The 25,662-nt window shown below is 51.0% G+C and overlaps 1 protein-coding gene across 2 annotated transcripts; it reads left to right on the top strand.

The window, feature by feature from the left end:
• MYO15B (myosin XVB) lies at positions 1 to 25,459 on the top strand. 2 transcript variants are annotated; one of them, XM_056506195.1, is made up of 43 exons: positions 1 to 119; positions 651 to 728; positions 2,205 to 2,262; positions 3,769 to 3,896; positions 4,022 to 4,117; positions 5,619 to 5,854; positions 5,928 to 6,106; positions 6,774 to 6,846; positions 7,274 to 7,480; positions 7,557 to 7,636; positions 7,812 to 7,909; positions 8,089 to 8,176; positions 9,497 to 9,607; positions 9,735 to 9,829; positions 10,383 to 10,601; positions 11,041 to 11,137; positions 11,478 to 11,627; positions 11,871 to 12,060; positions 12,172 to 12,262; positions 12,834 to 13,041; positions 14,491 to 14,606; positions 15,132 to 15,191; positions 15,416 to 15,491; positions 15,942 to 16,060; positions 16,274 to 16,392; positions 16,789 to 16,930; positions 17,023 to 17,134; positions 17,382 to 17,539; positions 17,774 to 17,886; positions 17,988 to 18,051; positions 18,257 to 18,329; positions 19,240 to 19,316; positions 19,665 to 19,741; positions 20,322 to 20,452; positions 20,695 to 20,789; positions 21,051 to 21,128; positions 21,258 to 21,366; positions 21,689 to 21,837; positions 22,167 to 22,294; positions 23,019 to 23,152; positions 23,636 to 23,769; positions 24,151 to 24,291; positions 24,537 to 25,459. In XM_056506195.1, the coding sequence occupies exons 2-43, from the start codon at positions 726 to 728 to the stop codon at positions 24,594 to 24,596; spliced, it is 4,872 nt and encodes a 1,623-aa protein (XP_056362170.1). In that variant the 5' UTR covers positions 1 to 119; positions 651 to 725; the 3' UTR covers positions 24,597 to 25,459. The 2 variants fall into 2 exon arrangements, with proteins under 2 accessions (XP_056362170.1, XP_056362171.1); XM_056506196.1 differs by having other exon boundaries at positions 8 to 119; positions 654 to 728.
• The last annotated feature ends 203 nt before the right edge of the window (positions 25,460 to 25,662 follow it).

Raw genomic sequence — 25,662 nt, forward strand, 5'->3', positions numbered from 1 at the left:
TGTCTTTCTGAGCCCAGCCCTCATAAGCTCCCATGTAGTCACAGTGCTCTGCACACCTGAGAGGCAGAGAGAGGCAGAGACAGACAGAGACCCTCCTTCCCATCTGGAGTAGGAGTCAGGTGAGTGATGAGGCTGGGGAACAACAGAATGGATGGGAAAGGGCAGAGCTGAGAGGGAGTTTAGCTTCTGGTATCCCCCCACCTTTCTAAAGGGTTTTCCCTCCATGGACGAGTGCACCTGTCCGTGGTCAGGCTGTTATCATGTGCTCTGATGCTGAAGGAGGCAGGGAAACATTTCTGGCAGCTGCTGGGTGCTTTAGTCCTGAGCCACATCAAATGCTCAGCAAGGGAAGGTTGGCAGGGTGCTGGGCAGGGGCTGGAGCCTCCTGCTCCTGAACTGTGAATTGTTGAATTGTTGTGAAGGGCAGGAGGTGTTTCTGCAAAGCTCAGGTGTTTGCCTGGGCAGCCCCTTCTCAAGACACTGTGTTGGTGTCCCAAGGAGGCTCTGTAGCTGTTCTGTCATTTTATCTGCTGGATACCATGGGCAGGACACCATCTCCTGCCTACCCACAGCATCTGCCCCCAGAACAGCTGGAATTGACTTCATACACATCTTTTCCCATCCTCCATCCCCTTTTCATCTCCTAACAGCAGGAGATAGAGGAAAGGAAACAAAGAAGGAGCTCCCTGGCCTGTGGTGACACAGAGAATAGTCCCAGCCAAGGAATGGTGAGTTGTCAAATGGGTGGGAGGGGCTGAGATCAGAAACATCAGGTTCTCCAGGTGTTCTCCCTCCCTTGTGCCTCCTCAGCCCAGGCTTGCTGAACATCTAAAGGGGGCACACATGTGTGGAACCCAGTACAGAATGCAGGCTAGGTGGTATAAAGAGCCTTCTCATACAGGAATATCTCATTAGTTCAGTGTTTCCCAAACTCTGGGCACAGCCAGGCATCATAAATCAGTCCTGAGTCAGCACTGTGTTTGTTCACAGCACTGGACCTGGTCTTCAGAGATGGAGGGAAGATTATTTTTGGGGATCATCTTCTATTGTGAGGGCTGGGAACGAGACATTTCTGCATAAATATGTTAACAGAAGCTGATGTAGAGGAAGGGATGTATTAAATATAACACATTTAGCCTGCATCAACACTTCTAATTAATGCCATTATTTATGTGTCTAGACTGGACACACATTTGCTGCAGTGTCTGATCAAGGGAATCTGAATTGATATTATCCACAATTGTGTATAGATCTGTCAATAACAACAGGAATAATTAGCCCTGGGTGCTCTTGTATCACCTGATTCCTCAGGTGTGGATCCAGAACTGTAGAATTTCACAGTCCACTTCCTGAATACACCATTGAAAAGCCAGACTTGAAGTCAAGCATCCTCTCATGAGCAAAATCAAACTGATCAAAAATGCTGTGAATCTGTCTTTATGTGGAGAGAGATATGATGAATAATGTGCTATGCAGATCTTAAAAAAGAAACAAACAGCACACACAAAAAAAAAAAAGAAACCAAAAAACCCCAAAAGCTCCAGTTTTGGCTTGGTTTTATAGTGCCTTAGCCTGAGTAGTTCTGTCTGAAGTGCCCTGAGCTGTCTCTACATGCAGTGATGCTGGCACACACTCTGGTGTATTGGTCCATTTGCACCAGTGCAAGGTGCACCCAGTGAAACATCAACACTCATTGGCCAGATTCTCATCTGGATTACCCAGGTAGAGATCTGAGCTTTCTTAAGAGCCTCCAACATATATCAAAAATCAGAATCAAGACTCATTTTATGCCGTAGCACTTGTGGATACTGAAAAATCAAAAGAAAAAAGTCAGGAAAGTTCAGGAAGAAATGGCCCTTACCCTTCAGGTGCAATCTCTGCAATGCACTATGCCAGACTTGGCAGGAATGAGAGATAAACCAAAGAAAGCCAACTTTCCTGTCATTCCCCTTGAGGCAGTTGATGTTTTATTTAGGAATTGCTCCCTTTCCCTCCCTTGCTGACCCACGTCACACAGCTGTGTTCATGCAATACCTCCCTGTTTGCAAAGGTTCTGAATGCTGTGGAGGCAGAAGTCACTGCTTTGGCTCAGGTGCTCCATCCCTGTCCTGGCAGCTTTTCCAAGGCAGTTTCACCCAGCCTCAGCTCAGGGTTTTTATGTGTTCCCTGCTGGCAGCCAATGGCTGATTTGTCTGTCTCTGCAGGACGTGGGGCTGCTGGAGATCCCTGCAGAGCTCTCAGCCCTCCTGCACCGTGTGGAAGGTGAGGCATCCTCTCCCTTCCCTCCCTTCCCTGTTTCACTGAGCATTTCCTTGTTTATATCAATGTGTGTGTTTGTTCTCCCTGCTGCCTGTCACTGGGCTGGATTTGGTTCATTATCATTGCAATGTAAATGTGGTAAAGGCAAATGGATGGATGTTTCCTGACATGGTAGGGAGGAAAAGCAACTTGGGCCAGGGGGCAGAACACCAGCTTAAAAACCAGTATATTTGGTAATTTTTCAGCTTTTCTTTTGAACTGGGCTGGTAGAACTGATGGCAGGGATGGTGCAAAGCTCTTTGGTCAAAGTTTTGTGACAGCAAACTGCTTAATGAACCCAAGTCTCTGGCAGAGATGAGTCTGGGGTGGAAGAACTTAAACCCATCTTCTACCTACTCCAAAATCTTTAAGGAAATTAAAGGGGAAGAAAATGACAGTGTTGACAATTTCAAAGAAATATTTTTAGTTTTCATCAAAAATTACTTCCTCAAAAGGAAGTTTAAAACAGAGGGAAGGAAAAAGTAACCATGTGATTGTGGAACAATGTAATACCTTGAGATATAACAATTTATCAGTCCAATGATAACAATTTAATAACTTTAGGATGTAGCACTGTAACAAGTTGAGCACGTGTTAATATATCAATTTAGGGATGCACCGATTGGTTTTCACATCACCAAAACACCACTGACTGCAATGATTTCACAAGCTGTTGATCTGACCTTGAGCAATAAGTTGGGGCAGTTGTGTTTCCTCTGTAGCTCTTTACAATGTGAATATTTCAGCTGCAAATAGGTTGGGGCAGGATTTGCCCCTCTCTGTCTATGTGTCAAACCCAAAGCCAGCAGTGCCTGTGGCTCTCTGTGGGGGACAGGAAGGGACACGATGAGGCACAAGGGTCTGGTTGACCAGAGCAGACTGTGCTGGATCCCCAATAACTCACATTTCATGGCAGAGCCCTCCAGGGACTCTCAGCTGGTCTAGTGAGCAATGTGAGCCAGAGGGGCTCAGGGAGCAGTGAAACTGCTGGGAATGAAAACTGCTGGATGTAGATGGGGAGAGGGAGAGCATCAGGGGACGCGGCTGGGGGTGGAGGAATGCACAGGAGCTCTGCATTGAGGAAATCCCTTCATTTAGTGATGCCTGCTTCTCTCATCCATGATAAATCCCTCATTGCAAAGACCTCTCATGTGCTGTGGACTGGCAGTTGTCATCAGTGGCCCTGCATGGGCTCAGCATCTCCTGCCTGTAAATGCTGCAGGGCAGACTCAAATCTCCAGGGGTTCCCGGGGGAGAAGAGTCTGAGAGTCAGAGCTGTAAAATCTCCCTCCTGAAGAGAGTCCTGGTGGTCTCAGGGAGGTGAGGCTGTGCCTGCTGGGGGTCTGGGCAGCAGGGCTGGGCTGGGTGTCCCTGGAGCCAGGGGCTGGGGCAGGGTGAGGAGCAGGTCAGCCAGGAGCTGCTGGGTGAATTGTCTCTGTCCTGCCACCACCACACCTCCTTCCCTTGCAGGACACCGAGCCCAGGCCAACCAGATAACAGAGACAGAGCCCCCAGAAGTCAAGGTCAAGGATGGCCTCTCCCTCCCACCCACCATCAACAGCTATCCCTTCTCCTCCTTCATCAAATCACACTTCCAGGTGGGAACTCTTTTTATTCCTCTTCACTGCCTCCCCTGTGGGCAGACACACTGGTTTTAGCAACACCAGGAGCAAATATTTCTTTTTTTTTTGTTTGTTTGTTTGTTTGTTTTTTTTCTTTGTAGAAACCAGATTTCCCTGCTCCTGGTCAGCCTCTGCAGCACCCCTTAACCCACCTGGATGCTGAACACCAGGAGAGTGCCCTTGAGATAAACAAACTGGTAAGAGATGCCCTTCTTGACCTTGCTGAACAACAGGTGGGCACAGACAATGTTTTAATGACTTTATACAAGAAGTTGCTGGTGGTAGATACTGTTCCTAGAATACATGGAGAGCTGGAAAAGCAGAATAAATTCTAGGCTCTGGAGCAGCCTGACAGAGATCACACAGCTCCCAAGGGCTGCTGTGTTTTTGGGGAGGCACAGACCAGCCACAGACTGCTGGGATCAAACTGAATTGCCTGGTGATGGAGCCTCAGAGGTTGGCAGGACATATAGGAACAGGATTGCTAAACTTTAATGTCCCACTGTTGCAGACTCAGCAGCAATGATAAGGGAAGTCTGTCTTCTCAACCACTTACTCATCTATCAGTGATAAAGAAGTTTAATTTAACCCAGATCTTTTCCATGATGTGGTTTATAGCAAACATCTCGATTGCACAGATGTGTCAGTTCCCAACAGGAGACAGTGAACTGTTGTTTAAAGGCTGGAAAAGGGCAGGGACTTTGTCATCAGGACAAGTACACCTGGAACCACACCCTCACTCTGTAGTGTTTGTGTAAAGGGGATGGTGCTATGTCATCTCTGTGGATGTGAACATATGTCTTTATATTTCTTCTTTACAATGGTTGAAAATAGGATAAAACTTCAGATACTTTCCAAATAAATCTGGTAATCTTTTTGGGAATTACATATAATTAAATAAGCCCATTAAGAAAGTTAATACCTAAAAACAGGCTCTTGTTTTGTCCTCGTGATCCCAATTACAGAGGAGCATAAGTTTCAATAAAATCTTGTGAATAGGATTGTGTTTAAGCAGAATACTATTATTTTTCTAAAGATCAAAGGCAGTTTTTCTCCCTTGCTAATGAAGCAGGGATTTGCTACGAAGAATTCCATGAGAACTGAACAACTACCATCTCCTGTTCTCTCAGTGAATCTCTGACATGCATTAAGTGTTTTTAGAAGTGTTGTTACTCATAAATGTTCTTTCCAAAGCTGTACATTTTAGAAAAATATTAATTGGTGACACACTGAAGTGTAGAGATGAAAGAAATCATTCTGTACCTAAGGGTGAGAAACACAAACTAGAAAAGCATTGAAGGTGTCGATGTGCAAAGCCAAGAAGTTGAATCATTTCTTCAGTGAGTGTGTTGAGACACCACATCCCACAGTACTTGGTATAATATTAACTGTACCAAAGGTTTTAAACACTCAGTGGGCACAGCAAGTGCCCTGTGGTGATTTACTTGTGTATCTGAGCCCTGCCCAAGGGGAAGTATTTTGCTCTAGACCAAATTCTCAGTCAGACCTCAGAAGAGACTGAGGTCACCCTGACTTTTAGTCAGGATCCAGGCTCCCAAATTGCCCAGCACTTTGGTGGTGCACAAAAACCTGAGGACAGACCCCAGTCAGGCTCACAGACATCCTGGTGTCTGCAGCTCCTTCCAGCTCAGTTTGGGACAGAGGGTCACAGCTCCAGTTCTCTCTTTTTGCCCCCAGATTCTGAGGTTCATCGGTGACAAGAGCCTCCGTGGCTGGCAGGAGGTGCTGCTGGGCAACTTCATTGCTGGGAGGGGTTTGAGTGACGCTGCTCTGCGGGATGAAATCTTCAGCCAGGTGGTTTCCCAGAGCTGGAGGAACCCAGACACGGAGCACAGCCAGCGAGGCTGGGTCCTGATGGCCACTCTGCTGAGCTGCTTTGGCCCCTCACCAGCACTGGAGAAGCCACTGCTGAAGTAAGAGGAGAGGAGACCGAGCCAGGTTTCCAGGGGGGCTGGAGCAGTGCTCCATGCAGCTGCCCTCTCCTAGGTTTGTGTCAGACCATGGCCTGGAGGGCTTCAGCGCCGTCTGCCAGCGCAAGATGCTGACGGCAGCTCAGAGCACAGACACGGAGCCTGCGCCCTGCAGGGCTTACCCTCCCACCCAGCTGGAGTGGACAGCAAACCAGAGGAGAGGCAAGATGGTGCTGGATGTCCACACCTTCAATGGTAACTCACTCTTCTGCCCTCCTGCTGTCTTCTAGTCTCTAAGGACTTTTCCAGTGCAGAAATCAGCATTTGGGAAATAATTCCTTCAGCTAAGTAAAGTGGATCAGAGCACTGTTTGCTGGTACAACCATGAGGGAAAGAAGCATCTGAATTTAGACCCAAAACTTGCAAAGTCTAGGCCTGGTGGGACCTGCTTCTCAGGCTGAGGGGTGAGACTGTCCTGGGTTAGCACTCTGCTCAATAGGGGATTGTTCAGGCTGTGCATCTCTGCAGGGCTGCTATCCATTACAGCCCAGCCCAGGCAGCAGTATTTTGTTACAAGGGCTTTCTTCCCTTCTCCCTTCTCAAATATTACCTGAAGCTGCCTCTTGAGCAGCCAGCAGCTCTGTGAATTGAACACAGAACATCCCTGCTCTGGGTCCTTGTGAGTGGAGTGATCCTCAAAGCAAACCAGGACACTGCAAGAGTTTTGGAAATGCCAGCCTGTGTCCCAAACAGATATTTTGGGTGTGAATGTGTCCATGTGGAGCCTTCCATGAGCTTTCAGTCCTCCCATGGCCCTGCTCAGGAGTGTGTGAAACTTCCCAGCCTGTGTCCCATGGAATGTGGGTGCTGCTTTGGGTCCTGCCAGGGAGGCTGTGGGTACTGACTTTACTCTCTGTGCCAGAGGAGAAGTTCTCAGCTGAGGTGGAGTCCTGGATGACTGGGGAGCAGTATGCAGCCTGCATCCTGAGTGCAAGGTACTGCCAGAGGGTGGGAGGAGCTCTGGGGCTGTGAGAGAGGCTGTCACCAGCTCTAAGGTTCAGACTGGTTTGGTCTGCAGGCTGGGATTTATATGAACACATGAAGAATATTCACTTCTTGCCCACTCCAGCTTGTTCTCCCTTCTTCACCCTTCACATAACCCTCAGCCATAAACAGTGGGCTCCTTTGGGAACAGAGGAACCACTGGTATAATCTGTGAGAGCAGTTTCAAAGAAAAAAAATAGTAAAAAGGACAAATCTTGAATTATTCCTAATTTTTTCTAACCCTGGGCACTTAATAGTTGACTCACATCCTAAATCTGAAGGACTTAAGCCAGGATAGACAAGGCAAGAAGAAACTGAATGTGATGTTTTCCTTCCTCTTCCTTTCCCCTGCCTGCCTGGACACCTTTCCTCTCCCAGGGGCTGTGACAAGAAGACTCGAGGGTGGTCTGTCTCCATGTTCACTGGCAGCACGTGGCAGGACCTGCTGGGCTGTGACTTTGTGCTGGACCTCATTGGGGAGATGGAGGAGACCAGCAACTTCAGCAGCTCCTCCCAGGCCCCCACTGAGTACCCCATCACCCCAGAAAGGGACAGGAGCATCCTCCAGACCTCTGACCTGGACACGTGAGCCTCCTGTTCCTCCTGCCCCACTGTCACACATCTTTCAGCACTGTCCTCATCTCCTTTTGCTCTTCAACAGGATCCCTCCTGCTCCAGGTATCCAGGCCCCTGCCTTCCCCCCACCCAGCCTGCCTCCAGAACTCATTGGTCTCCATCCAGGTGAGCTTCAGCCAGGACTGTGGCTGACACTGGGAAGGGCCAGGTGGGCTCCAGCCAGGGCAGGGGGATTCAGGTGATTCTGATTGTAGGGCTCCACTCTGAATCATGGCTAATAGGGGCTGAGGAAGGGGAATATTTCCTGCCTGCCTTGTCACCAGACTTCTCTCTGCCCCAGACCCCAGGTTTAGAGAAGATCTGAGGACCCCTGTAGGCTTGGATCACTATGTGGATGATCTCTTCAGCCCAGTGCTGCATCAGGGCTCCAGAGTGCCTGTAAGTCCCCTGCTGTTCCTCCTGCTTCTCTCTGCAGCTCTCCTGTCCCTGGAGTCCTTCAGGCTTTTTCCTGCCTGTTCACTGCCCCTGCTCAGCTCAGACATGCCTTGGAATGTCTGTCCCTCTGGGAATCTGTCCCTCTGAGCTCAGATAACTGCTTTGGGTTTGTTTTGATGCAGGAGATGGAGAACAGGGAGATTCTCAGCAGGCGCATGAAAGGAGGGGGGAAGATCGGACCCACACAGAGAGGGATCTTTCCTTCTGCAGGTCTGTAAGGGCAGGGAGACACCTGGGAACACCTGGGAACACGTGGCCTTCAGTGAGCACAAGTCAGGGAGCCCCTAAATGCTAATTATTGCTTGTTCAGCTGGCTCATGCAGAGCACTGGCTGCACAGGCTGCACTCCTCACTCCCCGGAGACAGGTTCTGTGGGAAGGTGTTAGAAAAGGGAACTGCTTCGTGCTTTTCATTTCTCTTGTGAGCTGCTCTTGGGGTCAAGGCAGCAAGTAGCTTGTTTCTGACCCAGGCCATCTCTTCCCTAGACAAATACTTGTAAGTCATGTATTCACCTTCTATTCACCCCGTGCTTCCACAGAGCTGTTGGTGCCTTTATCAAGGGTGGTTTTAATCTTTCTTATTAATTCCTTACAGAACTTCCCATCATCTGTAGCTATTCCATGGGTTAGTAAGTCTGAACCTTGAAGAGGTTCTGGTTTGTGTGTTTGTTTTCTTTATTTTTCCTCATTTCTGTGGAGCTAAGACTGGCATTTGCAGCAGGGTGGAGTCAGACACCAATACATTAATGGCACTGACAAATCTGCATGGGTGGGAACACACCCAGCAGTCTCAGAGAGCTGGGGAATGTCCAGCTCAGTCATTCCTGAGACAAGGACTACTTCTGGCTGTTGGAGAGGCTCTGGGGCATGACAAGCCTATTCCAGATAAATGAGGCCAGTTTACTACTTATGTGCTCTTAGATGAGTGAGGTACATGATGATCTCCCCATGGCATCCCAGGGCCATTCTCACTGGTGAGGACACCATGATCCAGTGGATCTGTGCTGTGTGCTGACTCCTCCCAGCTGAGTCTGACCCCACAGCCCTTGCTCTGCTGCCTTTGCACTCAGTGGGGTTTGTTTGTGACCCCATTTGGGACTTGACTGCTGAGAGCAGAGGAATTCCTTTCTCCCCAGAGCTCCTCCCCATGGCACACAGTGCCATCCAGGCCAGGGCTCATTGTTCATCAGCCTGGCCACCCACTGCAGAGAGCCCAGTATGGATGTGACATTCCCAGCCCCAGAGATCTTTGCCAGTCCTCAAGAGAAACCTTCTGTAATCATACAGGAATTATAAGCTAAATCATGAAGAATGGTGGTGTCCTAAGCTAGACTGCAGAAACTGAGTCTGGACACTGTTATTTAAAATCTGACAGGCCACACATTTTTGTCAGGGCTCCTTTTCCCACCTGAGTTTTGCTGTGTCCTGCTGTGGTTGGTGCATGTGGAGAGCACCAGCAGTGCTCTCTGGAGTTGCTCAGGATATTCTTATTTGGGATTCTCCAAATTTGCACTTGTTTTTTTGCCTCTAGGCTTCTCTGGAATGACTCAAACCCCAGTTTACCAGCCCATGCCCTCCATGGTGGGGATGCCAGCAGCCATGCCCATGATGCCAGGGGTTGGTGGGATGGCACCTATGCCAGGTAAGAGCAGTGTTTCTGTCACTGCAGAGGGGAGGGGGTGGAAGAGAGTCAGTGGGTGCTCAGGCTGGTGCTCAGGCTCTGTGGGGAATGTCCAGCATTTTGAAGGTGTGTGTGTTGTCTTCCACAGCCATGGTGATGCCCCAGCCCATGGTTCCAGCTGTAGACCCCAGCCAGCTGGCAGCACAGCAGCAAGCCTTCATCAACCAGCAAGCCATGCTGATGGTGAGTGGGAGGGCCCCAGGACCTGGGGAAGAGCCACACATGGTGTTTGTGCCTTGGAGGGGAGCCCAGCTCTCCTGCCCTTTGTGCCTGCTCTGTGTCACTCCCTGCTCTGTGCTGGGCTGAGCTCTAGGAAGTGGGGATTATCTAAGACCACAAAACTGGGAATCCTCTTTTTGCCCCTTTGTGTCCATGCAGTGAGTCAGGAGCAGGGACAGGAGCAGGTCCTGAGAAGATTCAGCTGTAATTCCCATGGGGTTTTAAGCTGGGATTTGCTACAGATGCAGGTCTGCAGTGTTGTGCTTTCTGTGCAAAGCCCTGTGAGTATAGGACAGTGTCAGGCTGGCAGCTGAGCCTCTGTGGGGGTTAGGAGTTCTGCATCCTTGGCCAGGTGGGAGAAGACTCCCTGGAAATGCCTTGTCCACACACTGAAAAATTTGCTGTGCACCATGTGGATGTTTGAGGGTTGATTAACAGTGAAAAAACAGGACAGCCTGTGAGTGATGGCTGGGTTTGTGTAGCCTAGAGCTCACAGACATTGCAATTCCTTCCCCAGGCCCAGCAGATGACCCTTCAAGCCATGAGCATTTCCCAGCAGCAGCAGCAGGAGCTGCAGAAGCAGCAAAAGTCTCTTGAGAACTCAAGGCCAAGAGTCTCAAGCCCAGCACGAGCCCCAGCCCCAGCCACTCTCCCAAAACCCAAGAATCCTTTCAGCAGCCAGGCTGCTGCAGCATCATCAAATTCTCCAGAGCCACCTGCTAAGGCAAAAGAGCAGGTATGAGAAACAAACAGCTGAGGTGGATTTGGTTGGAATTTTGTGTTTGGTGTTTGCTCTGTGTCCATCTGTGTGTGGCTGTGGTTTGGCAGAGAGGAGAGCAGAGATTTGTGCTTACTGATGATTCTGAGACCTTTCAAACTCTGCTTGATGATTTTTGCTCTGTGGAGGTTTGGCTGCAGGTTGGCCAACTCATTTCCAGTTAAGATCAATGTTTCCACAGGAGAATTAATTACTCTGAGCTCTTTATCTTCCACCAAGCTGTTTCAGGCCTCTAACATAATCCCCTTTCTCTGTGCTTGGCTGGGGGTTCCTCATGTTGAAAACTGACCTACTGGATGTGGAGAGGTTCTAGATCAGAACTTTCTGGGACAAAATCACCCCTGAGCTGAAGGGCACTGCAGAGGTACTTGTTTAGAAAGTTGTGCACTCCCTGCAGGATTATGACTATGTGGAAGAGGAGTTCTCCAGCAATGAGGATGATGATTATCCTCGGGAAACCTTCCAGCAGAAGAGGGAGTACTTCCAGAAGATGGGTGAGCATCTGCCACTTTGGGAATTTCACTCCTATCACACCTTGCTCTGCAGCTTTCCTGGCATGCCCAGGTGTTCTTGTCTCCCTGTCTGGAACTCAGTTAATCCCTGCAGGAGCTGCTGCTGCTGTGTGTACAGGGGTCTGGGTCCTTGTTCAGCTACAATTAGATTGTGAGCTGTTGTGGGACCAGTTTTCTAGAAATCTCTGGGTTTGTGACTGCCACATTCTCCCTCACTCTAGGAAAAGAGGTTCTTGCTGACTGAGGCAAGACTGGGACCTGTGCCACCAGCGCCAGGTTTTTGGTGTGGGTTTGACCGGCTCACGTCCCCCTTTTTGTGCAGGAGAGCAGCACATCCGAGTGAAGAAAGTCAGACCTAGCAAAACCTGGACTCCTCCAGCAAAACCCCAGCCAAAGGAGGAGGAGGAGGAGGAGAAAAAAGAGCAGCTGGAGAAGAGGAAAGAAGTGAAGCCTGTCCCTAAACCAGAGCCAGGTAAGATGTTGTGCAGTGGAGACCCAAGCAGGCTGACAAGAAAGAACTTTCCAGGAACATCAGGCCAGGATTTAGGCAGAGGAGGGAAGGATCTGGCTCTTGTGGGAATCTGCATCTTTACAGGAGAGGAAAGAGAAACGTCAGGTCATTGCATCAGAGGGAAAGAAAGGGAAGGTTGAATGAGATAAAAGGATTTCTCCTGTGTCTTTGCTGGTCTGTTGATTAAAGCTGTCACCCCAATAGCTCCTGCTTCCCCTTTGCCACCTCCTGAGCCAAAACCAAAAATGGAGACACCCAAACCAAGGAAGGAGCCACCTGTAGTGAAGCCTTCAGGCCCTGAGGCACGTCCTGCACCCAGCCATGAGATTGGGAACATCATCAAAATGTACCAGAGCAGACCAGCCCCCGAGCCCCTGCCCCTCCAGCCTGTCAGGTGAGAGTGGGGGATCCCCTGGGCAGGAGGGACCTGGGGCTGCTCTGTCCCAGCTCTGCCACCTGCCCCATTGTCCCCAACTCCACAGTGCTGGTCCCTGTTCCCTTGCAGGAGAGTGTCCAAACCATTTATAAAGAAGAACGACCCCAAAGATGAGGCTCTGGCCAAGCTGGGAATGATGAAATCCTCACCTCAGCCACCAGTGAGTCCTTTGCTCTCAGGTTACTTCAGGAGCTCAGCACAGAGAGCCTGTCCATCCCACTTCCAGCAGGCTGGGATCTCCCTGGTGCTGCAGTAGCAGCCAGCTGATTCCTGGTTGGGCTGTGACATAACTGGGAGCTCACACCATGTGCTGCCACCCTAGACTGGGTTCCAGCCTGAAAAGTCATCTGAGGTCCTGAAGAAAAGGAGCAGCAAGTCCTATTGTGAGATGCTTAAGGCTGGTCTGGAAGCAAGCAACTCATGCTCTCCATGTTGGCACCAAGGCTTTGGCTTGCTAACATCCTTTTTTTCCTTCCCAAAGGAAAAAGAAAGATGAAAAGTTCACACAAGTGCCTGTGCATTTTGGTGAAAGAAGATCCAAAGTATTTGATCTCAAATACTTGGTGCTCTGGGTTTGGTTGATCATCTCTTTGCAGATTTTGTGTTGATCTAGAGGCAGTGGCGGGCTGCTCACACAGACCTTGCCCTAGGATGGTTTTTAGAACAGCAGAGCCAGTACAGAGCCCAGGAATGCAGGGAGAGACTGGCTCAAATGGTTTTGCTTCTTGCAGCCATCTCCTGTGCCAGAGGAGAAGAAAACACCTCCACCTGTCAAGCCCAAGCCAGGCCCAGCCTCCAGCTCTATCAAGGAGAAGCAGCTGCCTCTCCTGTCCATCTTCAAAGCAGAGGGCTCCCCCCCAGCTCCCCAGGCCCCTTCTGCTCCCCCTCAACCCCCACCAACAGCTGAGGACCAAGGCAGGCAGGAACCCAGAGGGGAAGGTGAGAACTGACTTCAGCCAGGTGGGGTTTGGTAGCAGGGCAGGGAGGGGATGGGAAATGGGGAATGGGGATGGGAAGGGATGGGGATGGGGATGGGATGGGGCTGGAATCAGCCCAGGAGAGCCATGGCACAGGTCCTGGCATCAGCCAGTGGGCAGGGACTGAGCTGTGTGGGAGCAGGGGATGGTGCAATCTGATCTGTGAGCAATCACAGAGATGTCACAGCTCCAGCCTGGCCCAGCACCCAGCATGGCACTTCCCAGCTCTTAACTCTTCCCCTCAGCTGAAAAATGCAGCTAAAAATAGAAAGGTCCTTTGGGCTACAGCTTTATCAAGGTCCAGCCCACCATGCTTTTATTGTTTACCTGCAGCATAATTATCAAAGTGGCAATTAGTGGGTGGACTTTAGTCCAGGGAGGGATGGGAAGCCAGGTCTTTCACTTTACAAATCCCTGGAGGGATCTTAGGCTGCAGAATGAGGGAATGTTTGTCAGAGGGAGGCTGAGCCTGGGAGACCTTGGACACCCAAAGAGTGTTTGGATGCTGCCCATTTAAAAAAAGTAGAGCTAATGCTTATCAGCAGTAGTTTGCAGGTGTTATTCAGTCTTAGTTTTGCCTCTGAATTTCAGTGTGAGTCTGAATTCATTTTATACATTGGATATCTGTACCAATGTATTTCAAGCTGTTTAAAATTTTCATCAGCACCACATTTCATGACCTGCAAGGAACAGTCAGTCAAACACGTTACTGAAGGACCCCATCCTGCAGCAACTTCCCTGTAAAAAAGAATTTCCCTGTTAGCTCCTCCTCTCTTCAAAAATGATTCTTTAGGAAGTCCTGTGAAAGTAACTGGATTAGCCTGAAAAACTATTTCATGCTTTGGAATAGGGATATAGAAACAGCTGAAGAATGGGGATTACTACATTATTTGTCTATGAACTGTGAAGTTTAGAAAGTTTGAAGTGCTTAAATGAAGACATTCCTCCCTCATAAAGTAACTTTGAACAGTTACCTTCAGACTGAGCCTGTCTCTAACACATCTGCAGAGAGACAATCCAGTGATAATTTTGGTGCCCTGTACCAGAGCCTTGCAGCCTCCAAGCTCTGGGGAGAACTTTCATGTCCCTTTGAAACCTCCAGCAGCCTGTTTATAATGACACAAAGTGAAACCTCTGTCTTCAACCTCAAGCACCAGGGGAGAATTTTGTGTGGCAGGCTGAGTGCTCCCCATGTCTGGAATTATTCTGTTCCAGCAATGAACTTACAGGAAGTGTAAATGCTACCAGAAGTTCTGGGAATGGCTGGTTTGTGCTCACATGAGCTGGTTGCTGACCTTCAGGAGAATCTCTGACAGGAATATTCCATCAGGAACTGCCCCCTTTCTCCTGGCAGGTCTTTGCTGGGTGGAAAGGATCTTTTAACCATCTCCTGCTTTTTCTGCCCCCACAGACTCTGCTGTGACAATGGCAGGTGATGATGGGATCAAGACCCAGCTGTACAAGCTCACCACCAGTGTCAGCTTTTCCTATGTCGACCCTGCCTGGAAAATTTTTCTGCGCAAAGAGGTTCAGTTCCTTGCTGAGGGTTGGCTGGGGGGGAGCTCCTCTCATCTTTGGTTGAAATGGGTTTTTTTGGTCATAGGCACTCAATGTAAGATAAGAGCACAAAGATAATTCTGGGATCAGACACAGGAGTTGGAGGCAGGGGATCATGTCATGGGGAAAATGAGCCCTGCTCTGCCTTCCTGACACTTGTCTCAGTTTCTCTGCCTGTCCTTTCCTTCCTCTGTAGGGAAATCTAAAAGTGAATTTGTTGTTGCCTGGTGCTTTCCTGTTAAAATAGTACAAATATGTTTAAAACATACATATATGTTAAATACATATAGTATTGGAGAGTGTGCTAAACTCACCAGGGCTCATCCCTTGGTCTGACCACTCAGGTTTGGTCCTTCTGTTCACATTCAGTGTCTTCTCCCTGCCTGTCTCTGGAGATGAATTCACTCTTCCCTGGCAGCAGGGATTGCAAAAAAGAAATTCCTGGGGAGCTACTTCTGCAATATCTGTAACACCACTCTTACCCTCCCCTTGCAGGTATTTTACCCCAAAGAAAATTTCAGCCACCCTTATTGCCTGAACTTGCTGTGTGAACAGGTAAGCACTGCAGTGTGGCTCAAGGCCAGTTGTCTCTCTGGGGACAAAACACTCCATAATTACATTGCATAAGTCACCTCCACTTCTCCATCTGAGCAGGGCAAGTCTCTTCTCCAGATCCATCCAGTCCAGGCCCTCTGAGACTCAGTTTAACAGCCCCAGGTGCTCCAGCAGAGCCAGGTGTGGCCCTTGCAATGGAAGCCTGTCTGTTCCCTTCCCTGCAGATCATCCGTGACACCTTCTCCGAGTCCTGCTTCCGGATCTCCAGGGAGGAGAAGCGCAAGATGAAAGATCTGCTGAGTAATTAACAGCCCCTTCCCCCTGTGCCCAGCCCAGCTTCTGTCTGGAATGACAAACTGGCCTCCAAGCCTTTCAGTCAGTACTTAGGGCACGGCAGAAATGTCTGTCACTGCAGCAGGAAAGCACATTTGTGGAGTGCAGTGCAGGAATGTTTGTTTATTCCAAATGGCCCTGAAATTTCTGTGAGCCAGAAAAACTTAGTTCTGGAATGTTTATTGTGGGGAGAGGAAACTGGAGCCCCAGGGTAGGATTTTGATTTGTTTCACATTCCACCTATCATCTCTGACATGATCTTCATGGAGAAAGGGGTGCAAACCAGTGGCACACAGGTCTGAGCAGGTGTCCTTTCTGTGCTGTGCACACAGAGGGACTGCTGGGAATGAACCCTGGGAAGAGGGAGACTTGGCCACCCTTGTCTTTCTGAGAATAACTGTTTTGTAACCTTGCCAGCCGAGTTCCAAGTTGGCAGCAATGCCCAGTCCATCCAGGAGGAGGGGATAAAGAAGAGGATTGTAGTGGCTGCTCGGGACAACTGGGCCAACTACTTCTCCCGCCTTTTCCCTGTTCAGGTGAATCTTAATCCTCTCACCAGACCCTGGGCTTGCTTTAGCTGAGGCTGCAGTTCATTCTTTATGTCTCCCCGCCTGGCCACACTGCAGTGATTCTGTACCTCCATCCCTGGCAGGGTTTCACTCCTCTTTTGTGGCATCTGCTTTCTCTGGTGCCACCACCCGTGCAGGTGGGATGGAGCCTTGATTCTCTGTGCTGCACTTGCCTTGCAGGGTGAAAAGGGAAGTGATGTGCAGATCCTGGGTGTTTCTCACCGGGGCATGAGGCTGCTGAAGGTAGAGAAAGCAGCTGGATACCATCCTGAGCACTTCAAGGTCCTACGCAGCTACTGGTGAGCAGAGGGGCCCTGCTGCTGCAGGACAGTTTGTGTCTGGCAGGGTGTTGGTGGCAAACTGAATGGGGCAGCTGAAAATTCCCAGTTGTGCTGTGCTCTCTAGGATTATCCTAGGCCAGCTGTGACTTACTGACTCTCCTTTGAATGAGTCTGGCTTCTCCTTTTCCTTCCCACCTTGACCTTTGCCTGAAACAAGTGAGCTGGGGGTGAATCAGCTCCCTGTGTCATCACAGGAGCTCCTGAGGGTGAAAGCCATGAGCAGCTGGTGGAAGGCCAGCATGGAGAATGTTGAGGCATGTCTCCATTCCCAGTCCTTGGAATGGGCACCCATCCCACATTCTGCATCCCAAGCTCTGGCAGGAGGAGCCTGAGCATGCTGGCTTGTGTTCCCAGCTTTGCAGATGTGCTGTCAGTGGAGATGAAAGGCAGCAACTCCCTGGAGTTCTCCCTGAAGACAGAGCAGCTCATCCTGCACTCTGCAAAGGCTCCGTGCATCAAGGCCATGGTGGAACTCTTCATGCAGGAGCTGAGGCAGGTGAGGCAGCAGCTGGAATGCAGTGGGGAATGAAGGTGAACCTGACAGTGTCCATGGGGATGAGATCTGAGCTGGCTGTGCCCTTTCCCCAGGACTCCAACTATGTGGTGGCTCTGCGCAGCTACATCGTGGATGACAAGAGCCTGCTCAGCTTCAGGAAGGGAGATCTCATCGAGCTGCTGCCCGTGCAGGGCGTGGAGCCAGGTGAGGTGTGCTGGACAGGAGCAGGATCAAGGGCCTGCTGGCTCCATGGTGCCCAGAGCCAGAGGAGCACAGGGCAGGCTGGCATCAAGGACAAGCCTTGTCCCAGCTCAGTGACAGGAATATATGTTCTATGTTTCCTTAGGGTGCAGGAAAACCTGGTGTGTCTGACCTCTCCTTTGGCAGCAGAGAGCTCAGTGCTGTTTCCCTGGGCTGCCCTGTCCTGACTGTTCCTCTGCTGCCTTTGCAGGGTGGCAGTTCGGCTGCAGCGGGGGCCGCTGTGGTCTGTTCCCCACCAGCCTGGTGCAGCTGGCTCCTGCCCCCGACTACCTGAGCAGCAGCATGGACAGGGCAGAGCAGAGGAGGAGCACCAGAGCTGCCCCAGAGAGCAGGAACACCAGCAGGGAGGTGGGCAGCCCTGGCAGGAGCAGCCAGGGGACGTGGCTGGGCTCTGTGGGAGCTGCCAGGCTGGTCCATGGCTCTGGCAGGGTCTGACCTCTGAGGGTGGGTGGTGGGTGCTTAGTCTGTGCAGATGGGACACTCAAATCCATCACAGTGTTGGAGGGGAGGCCTGGCAGCTGAGAATACACACTGCAGTTCCTCAGCTGATGTTTTCGGGCGGGTTTGGTGGTGTTCCTGCAGAGTTCTGTCCTCAGCCTGGCATCAGGAGCCACCAGCACCATGCTAGTCCCTGCTGGTGACCATTACACCATGACTGACTTCGCCAGCGCCTATTTCCGAGAGGCTCAGTCCATGTGAGTGCACGTGCTCCTTCCCAAACACCTGGCTAGCCTCACCCACACCAGGCCCTTCCTGGGGCATTCCTTGGACTGTTTGTTCCCTTTCCTCTGCCTAGGCAGGGCCTGCAGGGGAGCTCTGCTGACAAGAAGAGTGTTGCTGAGCTGGTGAGGCACAGCAAGGTGAGCTCAGCCTCCCCCTGCCCACAGCCAGCCCAGCACTGCCCCGGCTTTGTCCTCATGCCCCAAGAACAGAGCCTTGGCTGCAGCCTCTGGACAGGTGCAGGTGTCCCCTGCTCTGGGTGTGCCTGTGGGGTCTGTGGTGCAGCCTGCAGAGCTCAGCTCTGTGTGATCCCAGCCCTGTTTAGCCCTGTGCTCTGCCCTGCAGGTCCCCATCCAGGCCTCTCTGCTCCGCTACTCTGACAGTGAGCTGAACGAGCTGGCCACAAAGAACTTCCAGAGTAAGGCACTGCCTGGGACACAGCACTGCAGAGGGGGCAGTGGGGTGGGCAGGGGGCACACACACTTTGTGGGGTGCTCAGGGTGGGCACACAGACATTGTGGGGTGCTCAGGGTGGGCATATGTGGATGATACAACTGTCCCTGAAAAGGGCCCCTGGGATTTCATACCCTGACAATGAAACTTATCACGAGAAATGTTCACCCTTCTACTGAAACTCCTGTTATCATTTAGGATTTCTATTGGTCTTTACTAAATGATTGGTCTTTTCTCACCTAGAATCTTAAAGTAATTGGATAGTTCTCAACTTTAATTTTACTGGTTAGGATCTTAATCCCCCTAAACCCTGTAAAAACCCCTTGCTATGCTCTCTATCTGGATTTTGCTGCTGGAACCCTTCAAAGGGCACACACACACATTGTGGGGTGGTCAGGGTGGGCACACACACATTGTGGGGTGGTCAGGGTGGGCACACACACACATTGTGGGGTGGTCAGGGTGGGCACACACACATTGTGGGGTGGTCAGGGGGCACACACACACATTGTGGGGTGGGCAGGGGGCACACACACACATTGTGGGGTGGTCAGGGTGGGCACACACACACATTGTGGGGTGGTCAGGGTGGGCACACACACATTGTGGGGCTGTGTGGCTGTGCAGACTGGGTGAGCAGGGCCCTTGGAAGGAATTTCTGCAGTTCATAACCCCCTGAGTGCTGGCTGAAAGCTTCCAGCAAATGGGACTTTGAGTGCAAAGTGTCCCAGAGCACTGCCTGGGCTTTGGGCTGGCTCCACATGTGCTGTTCAAGCCTTGTAACAGCAGAGGAGTTTCCAGGACATTTCCTTGCCCACTGCCAGCCCATGGCAGAGGCAGCCCTGCTCAGACTAAAGGGCACGTTTGCCTTGCAGCACTGATGAGGTTCATGGGAGACCAGCCAAAACACAAGCACCAGACTGAGGTCCGATGCATCTATGAAATCCTCCAGGTCTGTTGGCTTCCCCTGGAAAATGTGAAAGCACCAGTGGGGATGGAGGGCCAGGACCTTGCTGGGAAGGAAAGGAGCAGGGAGAGCCATAATGGCACCTCCTGCTTGAGGAAGGAGCTGAAAGGGACTGTGGGGAGGGGCTGCATGTAAATGATTTCCCTGGATATCACTGGATGAGAGCACACCCGTCTCTCCTCTCTCCTTCTTTGAGCCTCAATAGCATTAGACACCAGAGGCTGCAAAGCCCAAGCTTTAAGCCAAACTGGCAGAGCTCTGAAGCTGGGAGAGGAAGGGCACAGAGATGACCTGGGGACATCTCTGATGCTGTTTTCTCCTCTCTGGATGCAGCTGTGCAAGGAGAAGGAGAATTTGCACGATGAGATCTACTGCCAGGTCTTCAAACAGGTCACCCACAACCCTCAGCAGTGAGTACCAGCACTGCCAGCTCCTGCGTGTGCACAGCTGGAGAGGAACCAAGTGCTGCAGGGACACCAGGGCCAGGGGGAGGGTGTCCCCCTGTGATGAACTGTCCCCAGCTGCTCCAGTGCTGAATCTCCTGCTGAGCACTCAGGAAATTGTGCCTGTGTAAAATCACTGGTCTGGAATTTTCACTTTAGTGGATATTTTTCCTTATATTTCTGGCTGCTGATCTATCTGGACACCAGTAAACATTCCTGGTGGTTCCTGATCGTGGTGCTGCTCAGAATGCTGTCCTGATCTCCTCCTCCCAGGCTTGGGGAATTGATAAAGACCAGTCAAGGACTGCCTTGGCACCTGTGTGGTGGCAGCAGTGGCATTGGAGTGGCCTCCATTGCTCCCCTTCTTTGCTTGCTGTTGGAATAACCAAATCAGTCTCTTGCTGGGCACAGAAACCTCTGTCCAAGGGCTGACACCTCCTTTTCTGCCCCCTGCCAGAGGTGTTCAGAAGGGCACAAGTTCACTTTGAGCTGCCCAGAGCAGGAATTGTCCTGTCCCAAGGTGCCCACAGTCCTTTCTGATCCACAGGGAGAGTGAGATGCGGGGCTGGCTGCTCCTCAACCTGCTCACTGGGTACTTCCTGCCTTCCAAAATTCTGATGCCCTATGCCACCAAGTTCCTGCAGCTGGCTGGCAGTGACCCATCCAGCACCCACCATGGTAAGGCTGTCCTGTAAAGCAAATACTCCAGATCTAATCCCCCATCCTGCCATTCCTCTTTCCTGGACACTGCCATGGTTTGGATGTGTCCTGGAAGGGTGGGAGCTGAGGTCAAGTCTCTTTGCTCCCCTAGCAGTGACCAGGGGTTAAATTCCACCCAGCCAGGATGAACCAACACCACAGCACACGATGTTTAGCTCTCTGTTTGGCTCAGCACGTGGAGCTTTTTCTTTTTCCTGCAGATATTGCCAAGATCTGCCAGAGCAACCTGCGCAAAAACTTCCTGCACGGGGGCCGCCGGCACCTCCCCTTCGCTGTGGAGATGGAGGCACTGCTGGTACGGGGCAGGGAGCTGGGAAGGGGGAGAGGCTTTGTTGGAGGTGCCAGTGCAGTGTGGCAGGGGCAGCTGGTGCTTCAGGAGAGGAGATGGAGCACGTGGATGGAAGGAGCTTGGGAAGTGCAGTGCCATGGAGCAGGCAGGGAGCAGGCAGGGGCTGTGCACAAGCAGAGGGAGGAGGAAGGAGGATGGAGGATGAGGAAGGAGAGGGAGAAGCACAGGTGGGGCTGGTGGGAGCCTGCCTGACATTGTCCTTTGCAGAAGGGACACGGTGCCCGCCGGCTGGTGGTGCTGATGCCTGGAGGCATGGAGTACCTCACCAGGATCAGGACATTCACTGTGAGTCCCCAGCTGGGAATTCCTTCGTTGGTCTGGACTCTGAGCCACACCAGGGAAATCCCTTATCTTGTCTACCTGCTCTTGGGCTTGCCTGCTCATGGTATTCAATTCCTTGTTTCCTCGCTTCAGGTGGCCAAGGAGCTCTTGCAGGAGATCTGTGAGCAGATGGGAATAGGTGAACAGCAAGAGATGGAGGACTTTGTTCTCTTTGCTGTCAGGAGTGGTGACAAAAATCTTGGTAAGTAAAGTCCAGCATGGAGCTTCTCTCTTCTAGCAACCTCTGCAACAGGGAGCACCACAGCTCCTGCTTGGAATAGTTCCTCCACCCTTGCTGGCTCCTGGGGGGGTCCTCCTAAGCAGCTTCCCTCTGTGTTAGAGTTAAGGACTGGTCCTTCTCAGGGGCTGTGCTGCTTGTTCCTGAAAGAGCTGTGAGGCTCCGTGTCTCTCTGGAATGGCTGATGGTTGGAGTCTCAGGGCAGGGTGGAACTGAGGTGTGCAGGAAGGCTCCTCTCCCAGTCTCTCCACCAAGAGGGATGGATGACCCTGTCTGTGTCATGTAGGTAGAATGGTGAGGCCAGTGAAACTGGAGGAGTATCTCCATGATTACCTGCTGGAGGACAAGCTGGTCAGCATGACCTTACGCAGGCTCACCTGGAGGGCACCTCTGCACTTCGACAACCAAATTTACACAGATGTCCACTATGGACAGGTAAGCAAGAGCAGGACCCTCCCTGGCAGGGACAGATGTGTCCCAGCCAGCAGGAAGGTCCCAGGGGGGCTGGAAAAGCAGGAGGGCTTGGGCTGCTAGGCTTTGTGTGCTGTTTCTGGGAGTGACTAAACACTGCAGCTATGGGTGGCAGGAAGGCTCTGTGCCTGTGGCAGTGCTGTTCCACACACTGTGCAGCTCCCCAGGCTCTTCCTGAGCCCAGAGCTTTGTTTTACATTATCAGCAAGGCAGGATGTGGGTCTGTGCAGCCTGGCACTGCCCAGATTTGCCTGTACCCTGTCAGGTGTAACAAAGGCTGTGCTGTCCCCCAGGTGCTTTGGGATTACCTGAATGGGAGGATCCTGCTGAGCCAGAGTAAAGAAATGGAGATGCAGGTGGGCCTTTTGGCAATGCTCCAGCACTGGGCCAAAGGGGAGCAGCAGAACTCTGCTCCCTCCAGGTATGTCTGGGGTAAAGGGGATCTCTCTTTGGCAATAGGTACCACAGGGGATAGGAACAGGCACCTGGAAGTCCTCTCTGAATAAGTAAGAAATGTTCAGTTCTGGAGAACAGAGAGGGTCATGAGGGTGCCATGGTAATTTGAGTTTATTGCCATGGATTTGTAACACCAAGAAGGAAGGGCACGAGCTCATGGTTTGGGTGAATCCTCCTTTGTTCTCTCTCACAAGTGCCAGAGGTTTCAACCCTGGACACCTGAAATCTGTAGTGAGATGCTCAATGGGAATAAAACTGTCCCTGGATACTGGAAACCTTCAGCCCTGCAGTTCCAAGCTGTACTTTGCCCCTCCTTCCTTTCCTGATGCACTTTGACTTGGAGTTGAGGTACTGCCTCCATCAAATTCCCTTAAAGCACCAGCAGCAGGGAAATGGCAGAACCCTCCAGGTCACTGAAGAGCTCTTGGTGTCTCCAGAAAGGAGGGATTTCTCTCCCTGCACTGGTCAGTGGTGCACAGCTGAATTCTCTGGGGACAAGGGTGGTCTCACTGTCTCTGGTTCCTTCCACCTTACCCAGTGCAGGCATCACCTGCTGTGCTATTCTTCTCACTCTTGTTCCCACATAAACAATGGAAAATTGGTTTTTTTTTTCCCTCCTCCTTAATCCACTGGTTCATGTTTGATTTTAGCTGGGCAGAGGGTGAAATAGAATCTGTTTTTTGGCACAGGGAAGAGCTGAAGGAATACACTCCAAAGAGCCTGCAGGCCTCCATCAGCCCCAAGGATCTGCACAACCACGTGGCCGCCCTGCTGAGAGCAAGGCAGCCCCTCCAGCCTCTGGATGCAAAAATCCAGTTCATAGGTGAGGAGACACCCAGATCTGCTTCAGTTTCTGAGCTGTTTCAGTTCCTGGAAGCTGCTCTGAATGCACTTTTGGGACAATTCAAGAGGTTGTTGATGATTCTTGGAGCCTGGAATGGGCCATGAGAATGGAATTCCCTGACAGCTCCTCACTGTGGATTAGATCTTGTTGCCAAGCACGGTGATCATGGTAGAAGTTTTATCTCTTGTAGGAGTCTGCAATGGATTTTCAGAGCTCTGTAGCAGCTGTGTTTCAGTTGATATTCTGCCTGCATGTCTGTTTTCAGGTCAGAAAAGGACAGGATATACATTCAGGCTGCTGACAATTGAGTCTCAGAGGCCAGGGAGGGAGGCAGAAGTTGTCAATGTTGCTTTTTAATGTAGAAAATCTTGGGAATGTTGGCAGCTTTGACCACCCCAGGTTGGTGCAGTAATTTGCTGGCTGAAAGCTGCTGCTCTCAGGCCACTCTTTGCTCTCTTCTAGAACATGTGATGAAATTGCCTTTCTTTGGCTACACCATCTTCGTGGTGGAGAGAATCAGCGATGAGAGGGTCCCTGTGCCCTGTTTCTTTGGTGTGAACAACGAGGAGATCATTGTGGTGGATGGCACCAGCCAGGTATGCCAGACAGCTCCCCCTGATGTCTGTCAGATACGAACTGAGACTTGAGAAGAACTTGTGCAGGAAGAGGCTGGACATCCCTGCACCACAGCCACTCTGACAGCAGCACTGCCCAAGGCAGGAGAGTGTAGAACAGGATTACTGCCATGGGCTCTTTGTAAGTCCAGTGTGCATGCTAACAAGCACAATCCACAGTAAAACTAAATGTAGAAATTCCTGTTTGTGGGAGTCCTGTGGGAGTTCCAGGGCTGTGCTGGGCAGCTCTGTATCCTGCACACAGCACCCTGTGCCCCAGACCTTCCCTCTTGGAGTGACCAGTGGTGAGAATCAGATGGTTTCACTCTCAGTGGCTGGTTCTGAGGACGCTCTCCCTGGCAGGTGGTGTCCCAGGCCGTGCCCCTGCAGCAGCTGCAGAAGATGCGCACCCTGAGGCCCATCTCTGACCGGGGCCTCCCGGGCCTGGAGCTCCACTACGGCTCCCCTGACAGCCCCAGGGCCCTGTGGGTGGAACTGCCACAGGTGAGACCTGCACCTTCCTCCTGGCACCTCCCCTGCCCAGCTGAGCCTCTGCTAAGGGAATTGCTGCTGCTCCTCCCTCCTGTCCAAAGGAGGAGGGGGATGCTGCATTTCCAGGCTCCAAAGTGCAGCTTGGCCCCAGCACGTGGCTGATATTTAATGATGAGAAGTGATTTATGGGGATATTTAATTAGGGGAAGCAGGTATTCCTGGGGCAGAGTGATTGATGCTGGTTTGTGTTTTGCCAGGCCAAAGAACTGTACCACACCATTGTTGTCATCCTGGATAAAACAGAGCTGCGCTCCTAGAGCCTAAGAGGAGGAGATTGGCCAAGGAAAACAGCACTGTTTCCCTTTCTCTGAACTTGACCAGTGCTCCCTGACCTGTCTTTGGGAGAGAACTCTTCCAGAAGACACCCATGACCTCAGCCAGCTGCTTTCTAAGAATGCCACCACAGTGTTTGTTGATGGAGTGACCATAACCCTCGTGACCTGCCCTCCAGTCCCCAAGCACTTCCCTGAAACAATCCACACTGTGGCTAAACAAACCCCAAGGGCCTCTCCACACCACAGCCCGTTCCAGCAAAGAGCAGCTGACCCAGAGCAAGCACTTGCCTTCAAGCTTTGCACTGTGCAACCCCTCCTTTCTGTTTTGAATTAATTACTATGAGCAAAGCCTGGTGCTTGCTAGAGCTTTGTGTATCCTGATGCCCAGCTGATGGGCCTGCATGGGCTGCTGGTGTTTTCCAGGACCCAGATTTTTCTCTGAATTGATATGCAGAGGTCCTGTAGCAGGACTTGTGAAGCAGCAGTTTGTAGAATTGAAAAGCAGATCAGTGTTAATCATACAATTAACACATATGCTGGCCACAGATTGAGCTGCAATTGTAAGGAAGTTTATTGTTAATTAATTTATCACTGACATAATTATATGCATATGGTTCTGTCTACTATAAAGAAGTCAGTCATGGCTGTGCAGCTGTCAGACTTCAATGATGGCTCCATGCCCCTGGAGCAAGCATCTTCAAACAGAACTTGTATTATACTGAAATGTTTTGGGTTGTACAAAAATATTTAATTTATTTTTATTGCCACAGCTCTCCTAATGACCTGAGGAGTAACTGCCCTTTAGGAAATTGCAATAAAATAATCACAGAGATGTTTTGAAGGTATGATATGATAGATTTTACATCTATCCTGGGAAAACTTAACTGCAGGAAATGGACAAAGATTGAGGAAAATGTTTCCACTGTTGGCAAGGAATGGGGACAGATCTGAGGGTGCTCAGTGCAAGCCCTGATGCACAGTTAGACTTTTGCTGGTGAGTTGATGCCAGTGGGAGCTACAGCATCTTCCCTGGCAGGTGCTTCCCTTT

The sequence above is a fragment of the Oenanthe melanoleuca genome, chromosome 18 (genome assembly GCF_029582105.1).
Source record: "Oenanthe melanoleuca isolate GR-GAL-2019-014 chromosome 18, OMel1.0, whole genome shotgun sequence".
In the NCBI taxonomy this organism is placed as follows: Eukaryota; Metazoa; Chordata; class Aves; order Passeriformes; family Muscicapidae; genus Oenanthe; species Oenanthe melanoleuca.